The sequence below is a fragment of the Festucalex cinctus genome, chromosome 5 (genome assembly GCF_051991245.1).
Source record: "Festucalex cinctus isolate MCC-2025b chromosome 5, RoL_Fcin_1.0, whole genome shotgun sequence".
NCBI classification, from domain to species: domain Eukaryota; kingdom Metazoa; phylum Chordata; class Actinopteri; order Syngnathiformes; family Syngnathidae; genus Festucalex; species Festucalex cinctus.
The window spans coordinates 13493586-13512508 of record NC_135415.1 but is presented as its reverse complement, the minus strand read 5'-3'; the positions used below and the strand labels follow the sequence as shown (position 1 = coordinate 13512508).

The 18923-nt window shown below is 40.0% G+C and overlaps 3 protein-coding genes and 1 non-coding gene across 6 annotated transcripts; 2 read left to right on the top strand and 2 right to left on the bottom strand.

The window, feature by feature from the left end:
* The first annotated feature begins 5 nt into the window (after positions 1-5).
* On the top strand, positions 6-9634 carry LOC144019045 (ras-related protein Rab-14-like). Its single transcript, XM_077521852.1, has 8 exons — positions 6-171; positions 556-615; positions 717-770; positions 2179-2356; positions 2434-2500; positions 3015-3102; positions 6556-6586; positions 6710-9634. Exons 2-8 carry the CDS (start codon positions 564-566, stop codon positions 6885-6887), a joined length of 648 nt encoding a protein of 215 aa, XP_077377978.1. The 5' UTR covers positions 6-171; positions 556-563; the 3' UTR covers positions 6888-9634.
* Positions 9635-9873: 239 nt separating this feature from the next.
* mak16 (MAK16 homolog (S. cerevisiae)) lies at positions 9874-14258 on the bottom strand. 2 transcript variants are annotated; one of them, XM_077521826.1, is made up of 11 exons: positions 14200-14258; positions 13946-14055; positions 13547-13609; positions 13277-13326; positions 13021-13130; positions 12876-12940; positions 11818-11969; positions 11501-11630; positions 11299-11421; positions 11146-11211; positions 9874-10370 (listed from the first exon to the last, which is right to left on the bottom strand). In XM_077521826.1, exons 3-11 carry the CDS (start codon positions 13559-13561, stop codon positions 10140-10142), a joined length of 942 nt encoding a protein of 313 aa, XP_077377952.1. In that variant the 5' UTR covers positions 13562-13609; positions 13946-14055; positions 14200-14258; the 3' UTR covers positions 9874-10139. The 2 variants fall into 2 exon arrangements, with proteins under 2 accessions (XP_077377952.1, XP_077377953.1); XM_077521827.1 differs by lacking the exon at positions 13946-14055 and having other exon boundaries at positions 14200-14238.
* Positions 13853-17201, top strand: LOC144019049 (D-galactoside-specific lectin-like). Of its 2 annotated transcripts, XM_077521857.1 has the most exons (7): positions 13853-14516; positions 15792-15963; positions 16284-16319; positions 16377-16427; positions 16584-16725; positions 16810-16964; positions 17056-17201. In XM_077521857.1, exons 2-7 carry the CDS (start codon positions 15906-15908, stop codon positions 17073-17075), a joined length of 462 nt encoding a protein of 153 aa, XP_077377983.1. In that variant the 5' UTR covers positions 13853-14516; positions 15792-15905; the 3' UTR covers positions 17076-17201. The 2 variants fall into 2 exon arrangements, with proteins under 2 accessions (XP_077377983.1, XP_077377984.1); XM_077521858.1 differs by lacking the exon at positions 16377-16427 and having other exon boundaries at positions 13856-15963.
* LOC144019798 (small nucleolar RNA U13) lies at positions 14154-14254 on the bottom strand. Its single transcript, XR_013283789.1, has one exon. It is a non-coding gene; the product is annotated as a small nucleolar RNA U13 (small nucleolar RNA).
* Positions 17202-18923: the final 1722 nt, after the last annotated feature.

Sequence of the window (18923 nt, the reverse complement as noted above, 5' to 3'; positions counted from 1 at the left end):
GGAAATCTCGCGATGTTTTGCGTGTTTTGATGGGTGCAGCGGAAGTATTGCGGAAGAGGAGGAGGAGGAGGAGGTTTCTTCGTGACGGCTAACAAACGAAGCTAATTATCCGTCTGGAAAGCTGCTGCTTTGTCACCTTTGTACACTTAAAAACAATACCCGGAAAGGAAGGTAAAGGGAAAACATTTTAAACAAGTCTTCATGTTTTATTTCTTGTTTTGTGTACGTGAATCTACATATATTACTACATAGAGCTCCAGCTGTTAGCCGGCTAGCCGCTTTGCAAAGTAAGCACAGGGAATTTGGCTTTTTTTGTTTTTTTATTTTTTATTTTTTTAATTATTATTCCTCAGAGGGTCATTTTCAGTTGTGTTAAAAGTGTGTTTTTGTGTTTAAAGCGAGATAAGAGTGGAACTTGGGAGCCAACACTCGGGGCTGAGTGTTAGCTGTCGAGCTTGTCGGTACTTAAAAATGGCCTATTAATGCGGGACGTAAGCGTAAACATAGTCAAAAGTTTTATAACGATGTTTTGTCAACGTATTTCCTTCACCCTAGGAGCAAAGATGACCGCTGCGCCTTACAACTACTCCTACATCTTCAAGTATATCATTATCGGTGAGTGAGACGTCAAGACCACACCCTCCCCAGCATCAACTTGATTCTTTTGTGTGTGTTTTTTTGTCCTCAAGTTGACTTATTTTTTATTCTTTTCCCAGGTGACATGGGCGTGGGCAAGTCGTGTCTACTGCACCAGTTCACAGAGAAGAAATGTATGTTCTCCTTTCTCTTTGTTTTTTTTGTTTTGTTTTTTTTAAACATGAACCCATGTTTGTCACTAAGAATATGTTCTAGGTATATAGAGAAAAAGCACAAACAACCTTTCATATTCATATTGAGACAAAAGGATAATTTAAAGATGACAAAATAAAGCCTCCTGTGCAGGGAGTGACACAGCTTCGAAAGCAACTGAAGTGTGAAGCTTAACTTGCGTGATATCGTCTTTCTGATTAGAAATGAAAATATATTTGAACCATTTTGGGGCAAAGTGGGGAAAACTCTGCAGAATGCGTGTTTTTGGAAAAGCAACCACATCGTGCTTATCGCTCTGTTACAGGGATCTGTTTATTCACCTCCATCAATGAACTTCAAAACTAAAACACCAGTACTTCACATAATAACATTTCATCCCAATTCAACATGTTCAACAACATAATCAACGCAGTTGACTCTGTTAACAATGTCAGAAAACTGTACACTGTCCCAGTTAGCACATCTACATGGTTACCTGGAGCTTATCCCTGAGTTGATTTTTGGTACTCAGGCGCCACCTTGTTTTGGGACTAAGAAACAACATGTACTAAAATTGAACAAATATTGCAATATGTTTCCAACATGCATGTTTTTTTTTTCGGAATTTGTGAGGAAGCTGGAGAAAATAGATGCATATTAAAAGTATTAAAACACATTTAAGCTTTGTTCAAGCTATTTACTTGTCATCTCCAGTTGACATGCACAGCAAAACTGACACATAAAACAAAAGGCAATTTTACATTTTTTATTTAAACACCAAAATGTTTCATCAAATCGTATAATTTCGTCTGAGTCATCTAGCCTAATGCAGTACGCCATAGACAAGCTAATGGAAGTTAGCATATATGTCATGAAACAACACGGTGGTTCACTCACTGTAAATGCTTGTTTTTCATTTCAATAATGTTTTACTAGAAATAAATTATTTAAAGAGATACTTCACTTATTTAGCCCATTATAGCAATAAAAAGTTAATATTTTGTCTATAATTAATTTGATACTTTTATTATTTTTCACGTACAATTAGTACCTTTACAAACACATTTTGCAACTTGCTATCGACAGAAAATGACATCACAAGGGCTCAGGTAACCAATCACAGCTCACCTGTTTTCTAGGTTTGGTCATGTGACATTTACAAGCTGAGCTGTGATTGGTTACCTGAGCGCTTGTAATGTCATTTTCAGTCGACACCAAGTTGCAAAATGTTTTTAAAGGTACTTAAAAGGTACTTCCATGTAATTGTACATGGAAAAATAATGAAAATATCAAATTTATTATAGGCAAAATATTAATGTTTGACTGCCAAAAATGGCTCAATAAGTAAAGTATCCCTTTAAGAAATGATGATGTAATCATTCTGCGCAGTCATGGCCGACTGCCCCCATACCATCGGCGTGGAGTTCGGCACCAGAATCATGGAGGTCCATGGCCAGAAGGTAAAGCTGCAAATCTGGGACACAGCGGGCCAGGAGCGCTTCAGGGCCGTCACTCGGTCTTACTACAGGGGTGCCGCCGGGGCCCTCATGGTCTATGACATCACCAGGTACGGGTGGCACTCTGTCATGACATCACCAGGCATTGGTCATGTGATGTGACGTTGGCAAATATGTGCGTGTGCAGGAGAAGCACTTATAATCATCTCAGTAGCTGGTTGACGGACGCCAGGAACCTGACCAACCCAAACACGGTGAGGGATCACTGAAAAACTTCCACCAAAGGCCAAATTGAATAACTTGTAACCTTAGCAACAAGTTTTATGATATTTCTACTTACTTTATTGTTTTTAGCGTGACATCCTATCAGCTCTCCTGCTCGTCAGCGGGGGTGAGGCCGGGGGGCGGGTGCGCATGCTCAGCTCAGAACGAGAATGCACGAGGTCGTTACGGCAGATTGATTGACGGGATAGATAACAAATTGTTAAGATGATCCACCCGGAAGACGGATAGACAAAAGATCATTGAATACACCTTTCATTGAATACGTATCTATAGGTTTTTTGGAGTAAATGAGTTAAGGGTACCATCATTTTTGTTCAGGCCTATTTCATGAGTTTGCTTTGCAAGCTAATTCTCTTGAACCACAATTCTAAATGTAATTGGTTAAGTTTTGTTACATTTTTGTTAATTCTTCTGTCCGATTCAATTTATTTTGTGTGACCACTTCTTCTACCATCAATTTTGTATCTGACTGTAAATGTGCAGGTGATCATCCTGATCGGCAACAAAGGCGACCTGGAGGCGCAGAGAGACGTCACGTACGAGGAAGCCAAACAGTTTGCCGATGAGAACGGTGAGAAATAGTGTTAATTTTGTCAACAAAAACTCAACAAAAATAATTTCATCAACACGCATTTTCCACTGTATTAAACTAGACTAGACTAAAACCATCATTAACTCATTTGCTCCCTAAAAGGGATGAATGCGTTCTATTTTAAATATTACCATGACCTCAAAAACATTTATTTTTTTTGCAATGGTAGTTATTACAAAAACGACCAACAGGTGGCAGCAGAGTATAAGAGATCAACCGTGTTGCTAAAAGCTCTATTCCTCACTGTTTTAAACAGGTTTGTGAATAATGATGAAACTTGGCTATATTCTAACGCTAATTGCTGCAAAACGGAAACAGATCGAAAAATATATGTATATTTTTTTTTCCCTGATGAAAGAAGAGACTCTAATCTTTCTTTTCGTAGGTGCCATGTTTTTATAGCAATAGAACGCAATATTCTGTGGGCCTTGCAAAATCAGTCCAAATCCAGTAAAACAGATGGGAGTGAATGGGGTTGCTTCAGTGAAAATGGCTGGGAGTGAATGAGTTAATAAACAATCACTGGGAATAAATCTGTATGCATTTTCGTTGACTAATGAAGATTCGACGAAAATGTCCTTCACTTCATAAAAACTCGACTAAAATCTATGGATATTTTAGTGACACATAGCACAAACACATGGGACAGACAGGAGGCGGAGGGTTAGGGTTAGGGGTTAACCGCTAACCCGTTAAGTTATAACTGTAATTTACTTTTCTTTTTTAACATTAATCCAACAGTTCCAACGTTCCAACAATAAAGTTAATGCGACTGCTAACTAATGCTGGCTAACTTACTAGCTCATAGAACCATGGTAGCAACTGTAATTGTATGGAAGCCCAAAAGTGTCAAAATTCAACAAATAAAAAGGCCATTTTGAAATAACTATCGTTTTGTGAAATAACAATTATGTAATATGGCCATTAAATTGTAAAATAAGGTGTTAGTTAGGGATGTACGATATTTATCGGACCGATAAATGACGTCATTTTTGATCAGCCCGATATGTATATTTTAGCCGATACAAAGGTCCGATATATCTATCAAAGTCTGTACACTGTTTGCAACGTGAGGACCCTACAATACACCAAGTCGCGCTGCTTACGTCTTGTATAGACCATGTCGCGCTGATTACATCATCTATCACGCCTCTTGCTCTTGTAGACCAGCAACTAAAAAAAACAAAAAACGGCTTAACCGGAGCTTGGTCCGCCCCACACTGCTGTCTAGACTAGCACGCAGCAATCAACACGTCCTCCTCACCAGTGTGGTGCTTTTTCTCCATGGCAGAAGATCAAAACATTTTCAGCAAGGATTCGAAGAGGGGGAAAGAAGGCTTTTGCTCACCTGAAAATCCATCATCATGGCAGATCCGTTTTGAACGAAACGAACTTGAAGGAGGCACAGAGGCAGCAGCTAATGTTGCTAGGCTCACGGCGCTAAGCTAACAAGCCAGCAGCAACCAATCTAAAGGCGGAATGACAATTACCATCCAGACGACTTTTGGCAACCACAGAGGAGAGAAAGTGGAGCAGAGCCGTTTTAAACGAACATGAATGAGGCACAGCTGTAGCTGCTAATGTTGCTAGGCTAACGGCGCCAAGTTAAAGATGCCAGCAAGGCAGCAAGAACAAACCTAAAGCCATTAACGCCAAAGTTATGGCTTTCATAGCGCTAGAAAGCAGCCGTTTTTTTTTTGTAGCTGACCCGTTTTTTTTTTTTTTAACAAGTTAATAGCACATTTGGAGCCACGTTGCATCCTCCCAAGTGGCCACAGCTTGATTGACAACACTGCACTACACGTAAGTCTCACCGGAGTTTGGGGTGGGGGTTTTCAAGGATGCGTTTCATATGTTATTTTATGTTTAACTTTTAAAGACAAGCGAAGCAGTGAACTAACTATTTAATGCCAGTTACTGTCGGCTGTAACCAAGCCACAACACAACACAACACGTGAATCTAAGCAGCTTGCTTATTTATTTATTTATTTACCAATTTTGTCTATTTACTTGATTTCAATTTTTTTAAACTAAGGTTGACAAATGTCAATGCATATAATTTTACCAAACGTTCACCTACCTCATCCTCATGCACTGTTGCACTTAGGGTTGAATAAATGCATTCCTATTGCATAATGCATACATACATGAATGTTTTGTTTTTCCAGATAAACCAGTTGTAGTTCTGTATTAATTTAAAAACTAACTTTTTATTTTGTGTAATTATATTAGCCATTTCATATAGAAAATACACATTTGAAATAGACACATTTGTTTGCTGTCATAATCAGAGCTACTAAAACATCAGTTTTTCCATTCTTGGATGAACAAATTGCAGATTATATGAAGGCTATATTAAATACAAAAAAAAAAAAGTATCGGTTATCGGTATCGGTATCGACCATACAAAGCAGGAAATTATCGGTTGAAATTTTTCATATTGTGCATCACTAGTGTTAGTATCATTATGAAAAGTGTTATACTATTCTTTAATATGTAACACATTTTATTTTGATTAAATATTTCAAATGATTATTTTAAGGTCATACTTTTTAAAAATGACATTGAATTTATTTTTCAAGGTTTTATGAGATAAGAACTTTTTTTTTTAACAAAGTCAGTTTTTATTTCATAATGTCCTTTTTCACAATGGTCTTCTATTACATAATGACGTTTTACAGCCTAATGACTTATTTTTAAAAAGTATGACGTTAAAATAATCATTATGAAATATTTAATCAAAATAAAATATTCGTTACATATTAAAGAATAGTATAACACTTTTCATAATAATACTAACACCTCATTTTGCAATTTAATGGCCATATGATATTACATAATTGTCTATTTATCAAAAATGTAGTTATTTAAAAATGGCCTTTTTGTTTATTGAATTTTTGACACTTTTGGGTTTCCATATAATTGTGTGTGAAGTTGTTTTTCTGTCAAAAAGACGAATTTTCTTGTGAAATAGTTTTTGATCCGAAAAGGTTCAATATAATCTGCTGACCAAATAAAAGAAAAAACACACAGTGGTAAAATGGTTGTCCTGACTAAAACTAAAACATTGACAGTTTTTTGTTGACTAAAACGAGACAAATAAAATTATGTTATCTTGGACTAAAATAAAGACTAAAATGCTCAATTTATAGTTGATGAAAATTGGACTCAATAAAAATGGGATGAGGTTGACTAACGGTGATAACAACTAACAAGCGTGACTGAAATTGGACTAAAACTGAGACAAAATTTAAAAATGGCAGACAAAATTAACACTAGTGAGACACTTGTTAAGCAATTATTTAGATTTACATATGAGGGTATCTTGAGATACCGTGAAGAAGCACTTTACGCCATTGGCGGGTGAGACAGGAAGTGGTATGATACAAACTACAAACGCTTGATTGGTATGTTTGACGTCTTCTGGTTTAGGTTTGCTCTTCCTGGAGGCCAGTGCCAAGACGTGAGTACACATTCTCGCACATACATTTACTCACACTCACAGTCGCGCGCTCTCTCGTTCGCGGTCGTTCTCACGCACGCACACTCGCGTACACGTTGAGATGTTGTTGTGGTGGTGGTGCAGAGGCGAGAACGTGGAGGAGGCCTTCCTGGAGGCGGCCAAGCGGATCTATCAGAACATCCAGGACGGCAGCTTGGACCTGAACGCCGCCGAGTCGGGAGTGCAGCACAAGCCGTCTGCGCCGCAGGGGGGGCGGCTCAACGCCGACAGCCAGCCCCCCAAAGACGGATGCAGCTGCTAACCCGCCAAAAGGACAGACGCAAGGACGGACGGATTGCTTCGGGGTTTTTTTTGTTTTGTTTTTTTGTTTTGCTTTTGCTCTCCTGGTCGGGAGTCTCTCTGGACTCACTTGAATCCACGATTTTCTCATTACAGAACCCCCAAGCAGGAAATACATTTCAACATAGGTCTGCTTCAAACGCCTCATGCCAGAATTCCTCAAAAAAGAAAAAAAAAAAAAAATTGTTCTTGCATGTGGATGTGAAATTGGACCTGTCACATTCTCACTGACTCATAATCTCAAAAACGCCACAAGTCCTTTCTGTTCTTCTTACATCTACACTTTGTAAAGTCCAGATGGTCTGTTGTCCATCATCAGGGTTTCTCCTGGACTGGAAAATCTTCCAAACATGTTCATGTCCAAAGTCCACTTCAACAAAAACCTGGTCTACTTAAAAACAACAACAACAAAAAACTAGAATAATAATAGACAAGATATCGGGCCCACAGTCAACATAACATTTCTTATGGACTGGAAGAGCTTACACGTTTTAAGTCCAAAGTCCACCTAAAGTCTCATTTCCAGATCAAACGTGGACTATGTAAGGTCCTAAACAAGGTCTCTTTCATTGTGGGTCAGAAAAGAGCAGAATAATCACATGCTGGGTCAAATGACCAGAAAATTCACTAGGAATGTTAGTTCTCATTTGGGAGAGCATCCAAATATCTTTAGATCCAAATACTCCACCAAGACTCTCATTCCCATACCACCAAAGTGAATTTGGTTGCACCAAAAAAAAAACGGTCTCCTTCTGGAATGATAGCTAAAGGGTCCAAAATGGTCCACAAGGAATGATTCTTCTGGACTGGAAGATCTTTCACACATTTCAAGTCCAAAGTCCACCTAAAATCTCATTTCCAGACCAGACGTGGTCTAAGTAAGGTCCTCAACCATGTCTCCTTCAATCCAGGCCAGAAAGAACTGGAATAATACACTAAAATTGGTTGGGTTAAAAAGAAACCCAAATTGGGTCAAGAATGGACCCAAATTTTTGGTTAACTCAAAAATAATCCACAAAACAACCCCCACCCAAAAAAATTGGGGTGCTTTACAGGTTATTAGTTTACAAGTTCGGCCAAATTAAAATGATAAACCTTTTGGGGGTTGCCTTGTTATTAATTTGACCCAACTTTTTGGGTTAATTCAAAAATTCAATTGAATTGGATCAAAAATTGAGTTAAGTAACTCAAGAAGTTGGGTCAAATTAGATTAATAATCCACAAAGCGACTCAGTTTTTGGGGTTTGTCAGTTGCGTATGACACCCAACTTTTTGGGTTAATTGAATAACCAGATTGAATTTGGTCGAACATCCCAACCAACTTTATGAGCTATTTAACCCAAAAAATGATGAAAATGATAACCTAAAAAACAACCAATTTTGGAGTTGTTTGTGGATTATTTATTTGACCCAATTTATTGAGGTAATTAAATAACCCCAAAAAGTTAGGTCGGTTCCCATTTTGACCCAATTTGGGTTATTTTTTTCATCTGGACTGGAAGATCTTTCAAGTCCACCTAAGTCTCATTTCCACACCAGATGTGTGGACTAAGAAGGCCCTAAACCTTCTCTCTTTTAGTCTGCCTCACAAAGAGTTGGAATTATCCCAAATACCAGACCAGAATCTGAACGTTCAGTGATCCTGGCTTGTCCAATTACTTCTCCACTCCATTTTTTTTTTCCCCCCCCTCAATGGCAACCTTCTCCTTAAAAGCAAAGCATGGTCCAAGGAAGGAGCAAAGGTTTTTGAAGGAACATAAAAACAGACTTTTGAAACAAACTTAAGATCACTTATTTTTTTAAAGTCCTTCAATTGAATGTTTATTTTCTAGCGACCAAAAATGTTCTAGTTCACCGACACTCACTCATTATTCCTGATGTAGCATTCCGGGTGCGTTTTATCTTGCTAGCTTCCTTTATGGGCCTTCGCATAGCCTATGCTAAACTAGCACAGGCGCAGCGTTGGCTCTTGATTTCTCAGTGGGCCCTGACGCGTTGTCTGTAGTGTTCCTGTTGAGTTGACGCAAAAGTATTTTTTGTTTGTTTTCACTTTTTGCTGCTTTCTGATTGGTTGACGGCAGCCCCACCTTCAGCCGGATTCTTTGCTTGTTGTCTCGCAAGGAATGTTAGAAATTTAAAAAAATTAACTTATTCTTGGAGACACTTTAATCTGGTTTTAATCTACTTTAATACAGTTTAAATGTATTTTAATCAAGTCTAAAGACACTTCACTCATGTCAAATCCAACCTTTTAAAATTGTCGAAATTGAGATTAATCCATATACTTAAATCCCCTATAAATCAGTTTGGTCTTTTGCTCCACTTTAATCCAGTCTAAATTAAATACACAATAATCAAGTTTAGATCCAGTTAATTCGCATCCTTAAATCTATAACCCAGACAAAAACAACTTCAGTGTGTATTCATAAAAAAATCTCTATACACACACACCGGTATTTTTTCTTCTCATTCTGACAACTAGCCTTATCTGCCTGTAGGGGGCGCCGTCCTCACATCGAACGTAAACAAAATGTTGATTTTATTTATACTGTATTGTAACACGAGTATGCCGTTCCCTCCCTCCACGTGCGACCAGCACAGGGATTCACAGCGTTGTAAATAAAAGTAAATACAGACTCAATGTTCGGTCGTCTTATGGGATGTCGTCACGTTTCGAGTTAATGGACAATAAAAGTTGAATCAATTTCATGGGATTGTTTTTTCTTCCACTGCATTTAGTCATAAAGAAATGTGAGCAGAGATGTATGAATTTTAGTCATCTACATTTTGAAACTTCCCAGTTAATTCTCCCACAACAAGCACCATACATTTTTCTTTCCATCGATTCTCAAAGATATTTGAACATTTAAAATATTTTAAAAAATGCTTTTGTGGCTCAATTTGACTGGTGACATTTTGGTTTAAAGTTTTAAACAAACAATTGCTCATTAAGTCCACATTTGTTTTTAATTGTAGACAACAGAATTTAAACCTTATGTAATAGGATTTAACATTAGCATAGTTACAATGAACATCACACTGAGGCCTCTCGAAGAAAAATATTTGTTTTACTGACATTGGAGTATGCAAAATTACTTAGAAAAAAACATTTGTGCTGCTTGTGAGCTTCTTTTGGACCACTCCTGATAACACGTAGTCAGTCACATGACTTGCAGCAGCCAGTTCAGTTTGACAAACGCGACACCGACAGCTCCTACGTGGCGAAGTTCTTGGCGGCCGGCTGCTCCGTTTCCGTTTCCCGCTCGTACTCGATCTCCACGTACGCGCGCTTCTTGTGCGCCACCGAGCCGTTGGCGGGGGATTTGCCTTTGCCGCGCAACTTTTTCCTCTTGGCCACTTCCGTGTCCTCGTCTTCAGTTGACATATCTTCGTCGCTTTGCTCCTGATCCTCCTCGTCACTGCTCGTTCTCAAGTTGTTCATGTCCTGAAAGAAGATGCCAAGTAATTATGCCAAAGTGAGTTGAGGAGCTTCATGTAGACTGAAGTAGTGCTTTGATAAGCATCTTGATGCCCAAGGAACCACGCTGAAATGAGTGCGGGTGCTTTGTTTGTACAAAAGTAGTGCTTAGGCACCATTTCGATGCCAAGTAACAACCTCAAAATGAGTTGAGCATTATTTCAGTCATTTGCTCCCAAAAACGTATATGTTCTTTTTTAAATTGTCCCAAAGATGTATTTATAAGTTTTTTATGCAAGAACACACAGAAGGGTTTGGTGCAGCCTCAACTTCAGGGAACGGGTGAAGCAATTGTAGTAATTACAAAAACGGCCAGCAGGGGGCAGCAGAGTATAAGAGATTAACCAGGGCCATGTTCAAAACAAGCTGATTTCCCCACAATTCAAAACAGATTTGTAAATAATGAAACTTAAGATATATTCTCATGCTAATTGCTGCAAAACAGAAACAGATAGAAATATGTTTTGGTATTTTTTTTTTGTGATGAAAGAAGAGATTCTTCTGGTAGTTTCCATGTTTTTATAGCAATAGAACACAATATTCTGTGGGCCTTGCAATATCAGTCAAAAACCAGCAAAACAGCAGGAGGCGAAAGGGGTTGCTTCGGGTGAATAAAGGGTGAATGAGTTAAGCAAAAGCAGTGCTTTGGCCTCATCATTTTGCATCTTGGAGGGCAAAACAATAAATGTAATAAAATAAAATGTGAACTATTCATGAATTTACGAGAAAAAATAGTCTGTACCTCGAAATCACTGAGGTCGCTCTCTTCCACCTCGTCGTCGGCAACAAACTCCATCTTGCCAACGTCCTGCACAGGAAGTAACGCCGTCAACTCAAACCCCGCCTCCCAGCGGCCCCTTTTTTTTTTGCACCTCGACCCGTTCTCCGTGCTCACCTCGTCATCCTGCTCCAACTCCTGCTCCTCTGCCTCGCTGTCCTCCTCGGTCTCGCTCTCCTCGTCCTGCTGCTGCAGCGCTTTGTCGAAGGCCACGACGGGGAAGTTGTAGATGTCGCCATACTGGGAAGGAAGGAAGTTGGCGTTTAAAATGTGGCTCGGTGCCGCGTCGGGGGGCGGTTCTGCTGAGCCAGTTGCATACCGTCCCCTGCTTGAGCCTCTCAAGCAGCTCCTTCTCGATGGCGTTGTCCAGCTGTGCCGCGATCAGAGCTTTTTCCTCCCTCCGCTTCTCCCGACGCTCGACCTTGCGACTCAAGGGGACCAGCTTCCTCCTGGGGGGGACCACAAACGCCGATTTGACGCCACTTATGTCTAATTCAAGACTTTATACAAATTAACTGGATACTATCCAGTTAAAACAATTTAAACACCAATTGCGGCAAATCTAAGAGCTATTTATTTTTTACTTTTCTGCACATTCTTCACGTTTCGAGACTTGACAGGAGCCGGCGTACTTACTGCCTCTTGAGGACGAGCTTGCGCATTCGGATCAAGTACTGCGTGATCTTGGTGAAGCGCTGCTTGCATTTGTGTCGGATGAAGCGAGACCAATAGATGAGGTTCTCGTCGATCTGCTCCAGAGCCCTCTCGTAGTTCTTGCTCAGCTTCACCTGCGTCGACATAAACAGTCGTCAGCGTTCTGGAAACATCGGCTAATAAATGTGGGACAGACACAAAAAAAAAAAAAAAAAAAAAAAAAAAAAGGCTTCTAATGCGATTTTTTAAAAAATCACATTTACGACTTTCACAACATTTTTAAGAATTTCAAAGACCATACCACTGCTTCCATTCCAAATGTAAGACTTGACCGTTATCAAATAATGTTTTAAGACTGTTTAAGGCTTTACAACAGGGGTGTCCAAACTTTTTCATTTGAGGGCCACATTGGGTCGCAAACGGGGCCGGGCGAACGTGTCGGCTGCGTGACGTCACTCCCGCGGCAATTTGAAACCACGCACGGATTTTTTTTTCTTTTTCACTCACTCATTCACACACGCAAGCTTCTGTGAGTGACTGAGTGATAAAAAAATAAAAAAATAACAATCCGTGCGTGCTTTCAAATTGCCGCGGGAGTGACGTCACGCAGCCGACACGTTCGCCCGGCCCCGTTTGCGACACGCCACCCCCCCCGCTCTGCAATTGGCTGGAGGGGTGTAAACGCTGTCTTTCCACAGAAACGTCCCGCTGTTTACAAAACAAACACAAAATGGCAAAATACAGGCTTGGGGTGGGGGTTTAGGACAAAATCACCACCAAAGATTAACATAAACCCAGATGTGTAGACTGAGAGAAAGTTAAAGTGTGTACATCCTGTATTTAAAAAGTGCATTTTCCTGAGTGAAACCGGCATACTGGGCCTTTTAGAGCCAATAACGTTTTACTCAATCACAAGCCTGAAGAATTTCATTTCAAGCAACAATTGTGAATGGACACAGCAAGAATAGCCATGAAGTAAATCAAACGATCCAAATTCTCCCTTTCACTTATTATGAATAGTGTTATTAGCGTTGGCTCACCTTCTCCCACAATTTGGCAGGAAACGCCGCTCGCTCGATCACCTTCATGTAGAGGAAACACTGACCTGTGCCACAACGTCATATCAAGTGAGCTTGCACATTCGCCGCATCATCAGAGCAGGGTGTTCAGCTTGCACTTGTGTACCTTTCTCCTCCCGGATGGTGGCGTACTGGCTGTTGGCCAGCGGACACGACGAGCGGTTACACATGCCGGTGATGTTGAACTCATTGCGACAGAAAGTTTGACTTTTGGTCCTGAAAAACAAAAAGTTAAACAGTTAAACAGCTGTTCTAGTAGGCTTTTCCTGACATTTTACTTTCTACAAAAAGCCTGTAAATGTTGTGCTAACGCTGACAAACTTTGTAGCAAATTCCCGATAATGTGTTTGAAACTTACTTACTTGACTTTGTAGGAGCAGAACTGTCTGTTGCCTATAATGTCCCAAATTACCTGCATGGACAGACAACACAATAAATAGGGTTACACGAGGACACAACTGACTTTTAGCTAAAACATTTGTCAAAATGACGCCAACATCACTTAGAACATTGTATTTACAAGCCGCCATAATAAGGCGTCAAAGTATACATAAATGTTTATTGTAGATAAAACGCGACGCGTTGTAAGCTAACGTTAGCGCGATGCTAACTATTACTATTAGTTCACTCACGTCGTCGTGTTGCATGCTGTCTTTTTGGTCACCGCGACGCTTAACGCTTCACTCTTCACTCTTCTTCTCAAACAATGTGGAAAGAATGACAAAAGATAGAAATTGCCTTTAGATAGATTCGTTTCGGCAGACCACAAGCACATGTGCAATCAGCGAGCCACCATTTTTGTTTGCTTGCTTGCTACACGACCCGCTGAATTATCGCGAGATTTCTGAATGTGCACAGAGGCATTGTCAAACGTCGCGAGATCAGACTGCGTGGACAACGTGTAACGTTCAATCCCAACGTGTCTTGATAATATTCGAAATTTCCATGTCCACAGCAGAAAATGTGACTTTTGCGAATACTATAATGTTTTGTCAATGAATGGTAGGAAAAAAGGTTATAAACAGCCTCACAATAAAGCATCAATGTCGACGTCACATGTGCGTCATTTCCGGCAACCAAAGTGCGGGTCGTTCCCTGGGGTCTCGAGTCTGGACGAAACGACCACCACCACGGAAAGAAACTAAAAAGGGACATAAAACGTATCGTCGGACTATATTGCTTTGTAACATACGATCTTTCCAATGTATTTTGACATTGCTGAGATTAAAGTCAATTCATGGTCAGACTGTTTTAGGCACCAAGCGTAACAAGATCAGGCGAGTACCTTTTCACGAAGTGTCCGTGAACACACCAGTCATCATATTCATGAACCGAAGGATCAGAATTTCAATATGGCGCCCCCGTTTCTATAACACGTACCCAGCTTTTACGCTAATGGTGCGCTAAATACTAGTATGTAACGTTGTTGTGACGTGACGTCACACCACCGTTACATATTACCAATCGTGGTTACGCAAGGACGGATCGAGAATCTTTCACGAGAAGACAAAAGAGAAGTAAACTTTCAGAAAACGCCGCGGTGCATTGTGGGTCGGCGCTGACCAGCAACATAGGTTGTCCTCGTCGCGGCTGTCCATCGAAGTCAGTCAACTCACCTCACCTCACTGTGAAATGTAAAGGTGCAAAAATGTCGTACGGTAGCTTAGTAGCTGTACACGTGCCAAGTTTGAGTGCAATTATTGATTCCGGAATTTCTGGAACTGTTTTTTTTAAAACCTAATTGTAATATCATTAGTTAATCTGAAAGGTATATCACATGTGAAGAAAAAAAAGCTCCTACACATATTCAAGTAAAAAAATAAAACAAACAAACAAAATAATAATAATAATAATAATAATAAAACAGGGAAAAAAATTACAATCAAATCAAATGACTAAAAAAAAATTATACTGGCTACTTATTGTTAATATCTTAAAGAACACAAAAGTATGTAAAGAAAATATACATCACAATTAAATTAATTAAAACAATATAAAATCAAGCATTCATGGAAAACAAATTCTACAACATATTTACAGTAACCCCAATGTGAACGTAAAACCAGCAGGACTTGTCAGCTCAGCATCTGATGTATTTAATCAAACATACTTTTTGTAAGGTCAAATTTGGATGCCATTAGTTTTGATGCTAACAATTTGATGTTTTCATTGTTGCTCTACTTTTGATGATGCTAGGCTAGCTAACAGTCTGTATGCTAAAGTTTTAGGCTGCATTTGAGGAAGGTGGATTTAGACTTCTCCGACTTCATACCACAAAGTGTGCACGGGAATGTCACTCCACAATCGCAACCCCCGTAGATAAAAATATCGCAAGTAGCAAGACATAATATACACGATTATAAATATATTTATATTTATTTATGCTAACTTCATGTTAAAGCTTTATTGTGAACTGAAGCAATTGTGAAGTTTTGATGCTAATACCGCCAACGTTTTAATGCTAACAGTTTTGACTAACACCCTCCATGCTAAAGTTGCGATGCTAAAAGTTTCGACACTCAATTTTGATGCTAACGGTTTTGATGCTTAACGTCACGCTAAACATTGATTGCTAACAGTTTGATGCTAACAGTCACCAAACAAAAGTTTGGATGCTAACAATTTTGACGCTAACAACCGCCATACTTCATTGCTGGATGCGCTTTAATGCTAGTTCATACATGCTAACAAATTTTCTGCTACCCATATCTTTGCTATGCTAACAAAGCTTCAGTTGCTGTTGGCTAGGAGCTGCAGCTGTCATCACGGTTTCACATGTGTCCCATAAAGCGTTGAAGCAGCTGGAGTTCGAGAAAAATGAGAATTTATGGAGTTGTGGTGCATTTTTTGACACGCTCGTCACATCTGTTCGAGGAGGCCCCACGTAGCCAGCTAGCCCCCGGCGGCTAGCCTGCGTGCTTGGGACGTGCGCACGCTTGTCCGCGGCGGATGCTTAAATAGCCGCGATGCTAACTGTGGCGCCTTCACTGGATGGATGCCTGCGTGAAAGACGCCACTGCCATCATGTTGAGGATGCTCGCCTTCACCTGTGAGTAGACCGCCACGCTTACTTCAACTTCAATTTGACATTGGTGACATCATCACTATTTTTTAAATGCATTTACATGAACAGTAATTTGTTGTTGTTGTTGTTTTAAAAGTAGGCTTATATTGTGTTTTTTTCAATTTTAATAACCTTGTCTTGGATTTTACTACCCTTACGATTGTTTGTGGCCATCTTTTAACGCCTGCATGTGCGTGTTGTATGATGGATGCAAGCAGAGGTGCACATTAATACAAATAAACATGCCAAGAAAATGTAAAATGCGACAGATGACAAGTATAATTTTTGTTAATTTTTTTTCCCAGTGGTTTCTGCACTTTACTTCCTCTCTCACACAACTGGTAAGTTTCATCAAAGCACAGAATGATGAAGATGATGATGGTGATGATGTGTTGCAGAGGGTGCGGTGGTTTACGCGTGTCACAATGACACGGCAGTGATGTCATGTGGTAAGAAAATGTTGTCTTTTTTGCCAGGGTAAATGTGTCTCGTTATTATGCATGTCTGTTTTGTGCCTTTGTGGGTTTTATTTGTGTTCAAATTATTATTATTATTATTATTATTATTATTATTATTATTATTATTGCTTGTGTGTGCGTGTGCAGAGTCAGGCTTTAAAATCCACTTGGAGTACATTTTGTACAAAGTGGGCGTGGCCACGCGTTGCGGGGAGGGCAAGCGTCACCCTGACGACGGCGAGGGCGTCTTCTGCTCCTTCCCGTGGGCCGAGATGGTGGTGGAGGACCTGTGAGAAGACACGCACGCACTGGAGCAGAAAACAGGAAGTGTCACTTGCCTGACGTGTGTGTGTGTGCATGTCCAAACTTTCAGCTGCGCTAACCGGCGGTCCTGCAAGGTTCCCGTCACCGAGACGGTGTTTGGAGAGTACCCCTGTCAGGAGAACACACGCTACATGGAGGTGGCCTACGCTTGCGTTGCGCAGGCACCGCCGCCGCCGCCCGCTGCTAACAAAGGCAAAGCTGACTGTAGGCACACACATGCATGCACACACTCAAATACATACGTATATACTGTATACGTTACATACACACTTTAACCTGTTGTTTTGTTTTTCAGGTGACGACAACACTGCCTGAGCTTTTTTCCATCACGGAGGCCTCGCTTCCTGTCAGAGCAGGATGATGATGATGATGATGATGAGTATGAACATGAGCATGATGTAGTAGTGTAGTTCAATGAGAATGGAATAAAACATAATTTCACACGTTGTCTTTTGTTTTTTAATACAATATTTTAATCAGGAAACTACACAGTTTTTTTTTGTGCATTTACATCCCTGTAGATACACACAATGCTGGACTGGCCATCTGGCATACAGGGCAGATGCCCGGTGGGCCAGCCTCTTTTGTGGCCGATGCAGTACTTTTTCAAGATTATTTTCCTACATTTTACCACAAGAGACTGGCCTACAATTTAGAAGGGCCAGTCCATTAATCAATTGCGAACGTACATAGCAAACTGAAACGTGAACAATAAACATCAGTGGCAGGACTACATGTTAGGCAAGACAGGCTGGGCTAGGCCGGCGGGCCGAAGTCAAAACGCCAAGGCCCATTTTTTTTGTGCCAGTCCAGCCCCGTATACACACATTGGTGTGTTTAAAATCCATTGGGCCATTAAAATTTTTAATTGTAGTTAATCGCATGACTTCAATAGCTAACTCACGATTAATCTCAAATTGTATATGTTATAATTCCTCAATGTGCAATAGCATATGTTTTCATTCTCAAGTGGAAAAAAATGTTAAACTAATAGAAATATGGCTGCATCTTTTAGTCATTGATACAGTAATTTTATAAGAATTCATAAAATATAGTTAAAATTTAAAAAAAAAATGTGCTGTACTGTAAAAAAACGAGGCTGATATTGATTTGTGTTAACGTAATTTTTCTGCCACTAGATGACATAATTGCATTTGTAAGACATTGGTGACAGCTCAGTGCATTTTTCTTTTCATATTAAGAGCTATCTAATCTTTAACATTGATTAACTTGTAAAATACAACGTGACCCCAATCTCCACAAATATACGCATTATTATTATTACATTTATTACTGCTAAATTTTGACGTGGAAGTGTCTGCTGCGTTGTGACTGGAATTCCCCCAGTACAGGCTTTCCAAGTACTCACTAGTACTCACTCAGTAGTCACTAACTGAGCGTTAAAAAAAAAAAAAAAAGAAAAAAAAAGTGGTCTTTAAATGAATTGAAAATGAATGCACAAATTTTTGAAGCCCTCGTTCCATGTGGTTACACGCATTGGTAAGACTACACACAAGTTACACCGATCTTTCCATCATGTTGCATGTTGTTACTCGTACGCCTGCTTAGAAGCTTGCGGAGGTTCTATTTCTTGCTGGGGTGCATGAGGTCCCTAATCAAGCGGCGTCTTGAGCAAGTTGCAGCTGGCTGCAGAATGCAAACGAACCTTTATTGAACGCCACAAAGCCCGAAGGGCCCAGACAAGGCGGACCGACCGGAGTCTGGAATGTAAAATTAAGAGGAAGCTCGTACAGTAAACACCTCATTGAGGCTCATCCCGGAAGAAGATTTTGACAACAACAAACCAAAACAGCCATATTCTCACCTATCACACGCACATACACAGCAGCTCTTTGTTGCCTTGCCCCATCTCCAGACCTCAAATGACCACAAACTGAATCATACCGACCATTCAGACCAGAATGCGCCACACCGGAGACCCTCTACAATGCACCAAGGAGGTTCTGTACCTGAAAGCATTGGAAATTTAGTAGAATTCTGTGGGGGAACCCATATGAAAAAGTCCTATAAAAATTGCATATGAATCTTATCTGTTTTAACAGAATTCTATGTGGATTTTATATGTCACAAAACTCCCAAATACAAAATGCACACAATTTATGTATGTTTAAAATCATGTGTGTCAGACATGCCCAATGCAAT

What these genes read in the sequence shown, in the direction of transcription:
- LOC144019045 (XM_077521852.1), top strand. Translation starts at nt 564, where the DNA reads ATGACCGCTGCGCCTTACAACTACTCCTACATCTTCAAGTATATCATT. An exon ending in CTTCAAGTATATCATTATCG is followed by an intron (nt 616 to 716) that starts GTGAGTGAGACG and finishes TTCTTTTCCCAG; the next exon opens with GTGACATGGGCGTGGGCAAG. An exon ending in ACCTGACCAACCCAAACACG is followed by an intron (nt 2,501 to 3,014) that starts GTGAGGGATCAC and finishes GTAAATGTGCAG; the next exon opens with GTGATCATCCTGATCGGCAA.
- mak16 (XM_077521826.1), bottom strand. An exon ending in AAGCTCGTCCTCAAGAGGCA is followed by an intron (nt 11,631 to 11,817) that starts GTAAGTACGCCG and finishes GGTCCCCCCCAG; the next exon opens with GAGGAAGCTGGTCCCCTTGA. An exon ending in AGTTGGAGCAGGATGACGAG is followed by an intron (nt 11,212 to 11,298) that starts GTGAGCACGGAG and finishes CTTCCTGTGCAG; the next exon opens with GACGTTGGCAAGATGGAGTT.
- LOC144019049 (XM_077521857.1), top strand. Translation starts at nt 15,906, where the DNA reads ATGGATGCCTGCGTGAAAGACGCCACTGCCATCATGTTGAGGATGCTC. An exon ending in GAGGATGCTCGCCTTCACCT is followed by an intron (nt 15,964 to 16,283) that starts GTGAGTAGACCG and finishes TTTTTTTCCCAG; the next exon opens with TGGTTTCTGCACTTTACTTC. An exon ending in TAACAAAGGCAAAGCTGACT is followed by an intron (nt 16,965 to 17,055) that starts GTAGGCACACAC and finishes TTTGTTTTTCAG; the next exon opens with GTGACGACAACACTGCCTGA.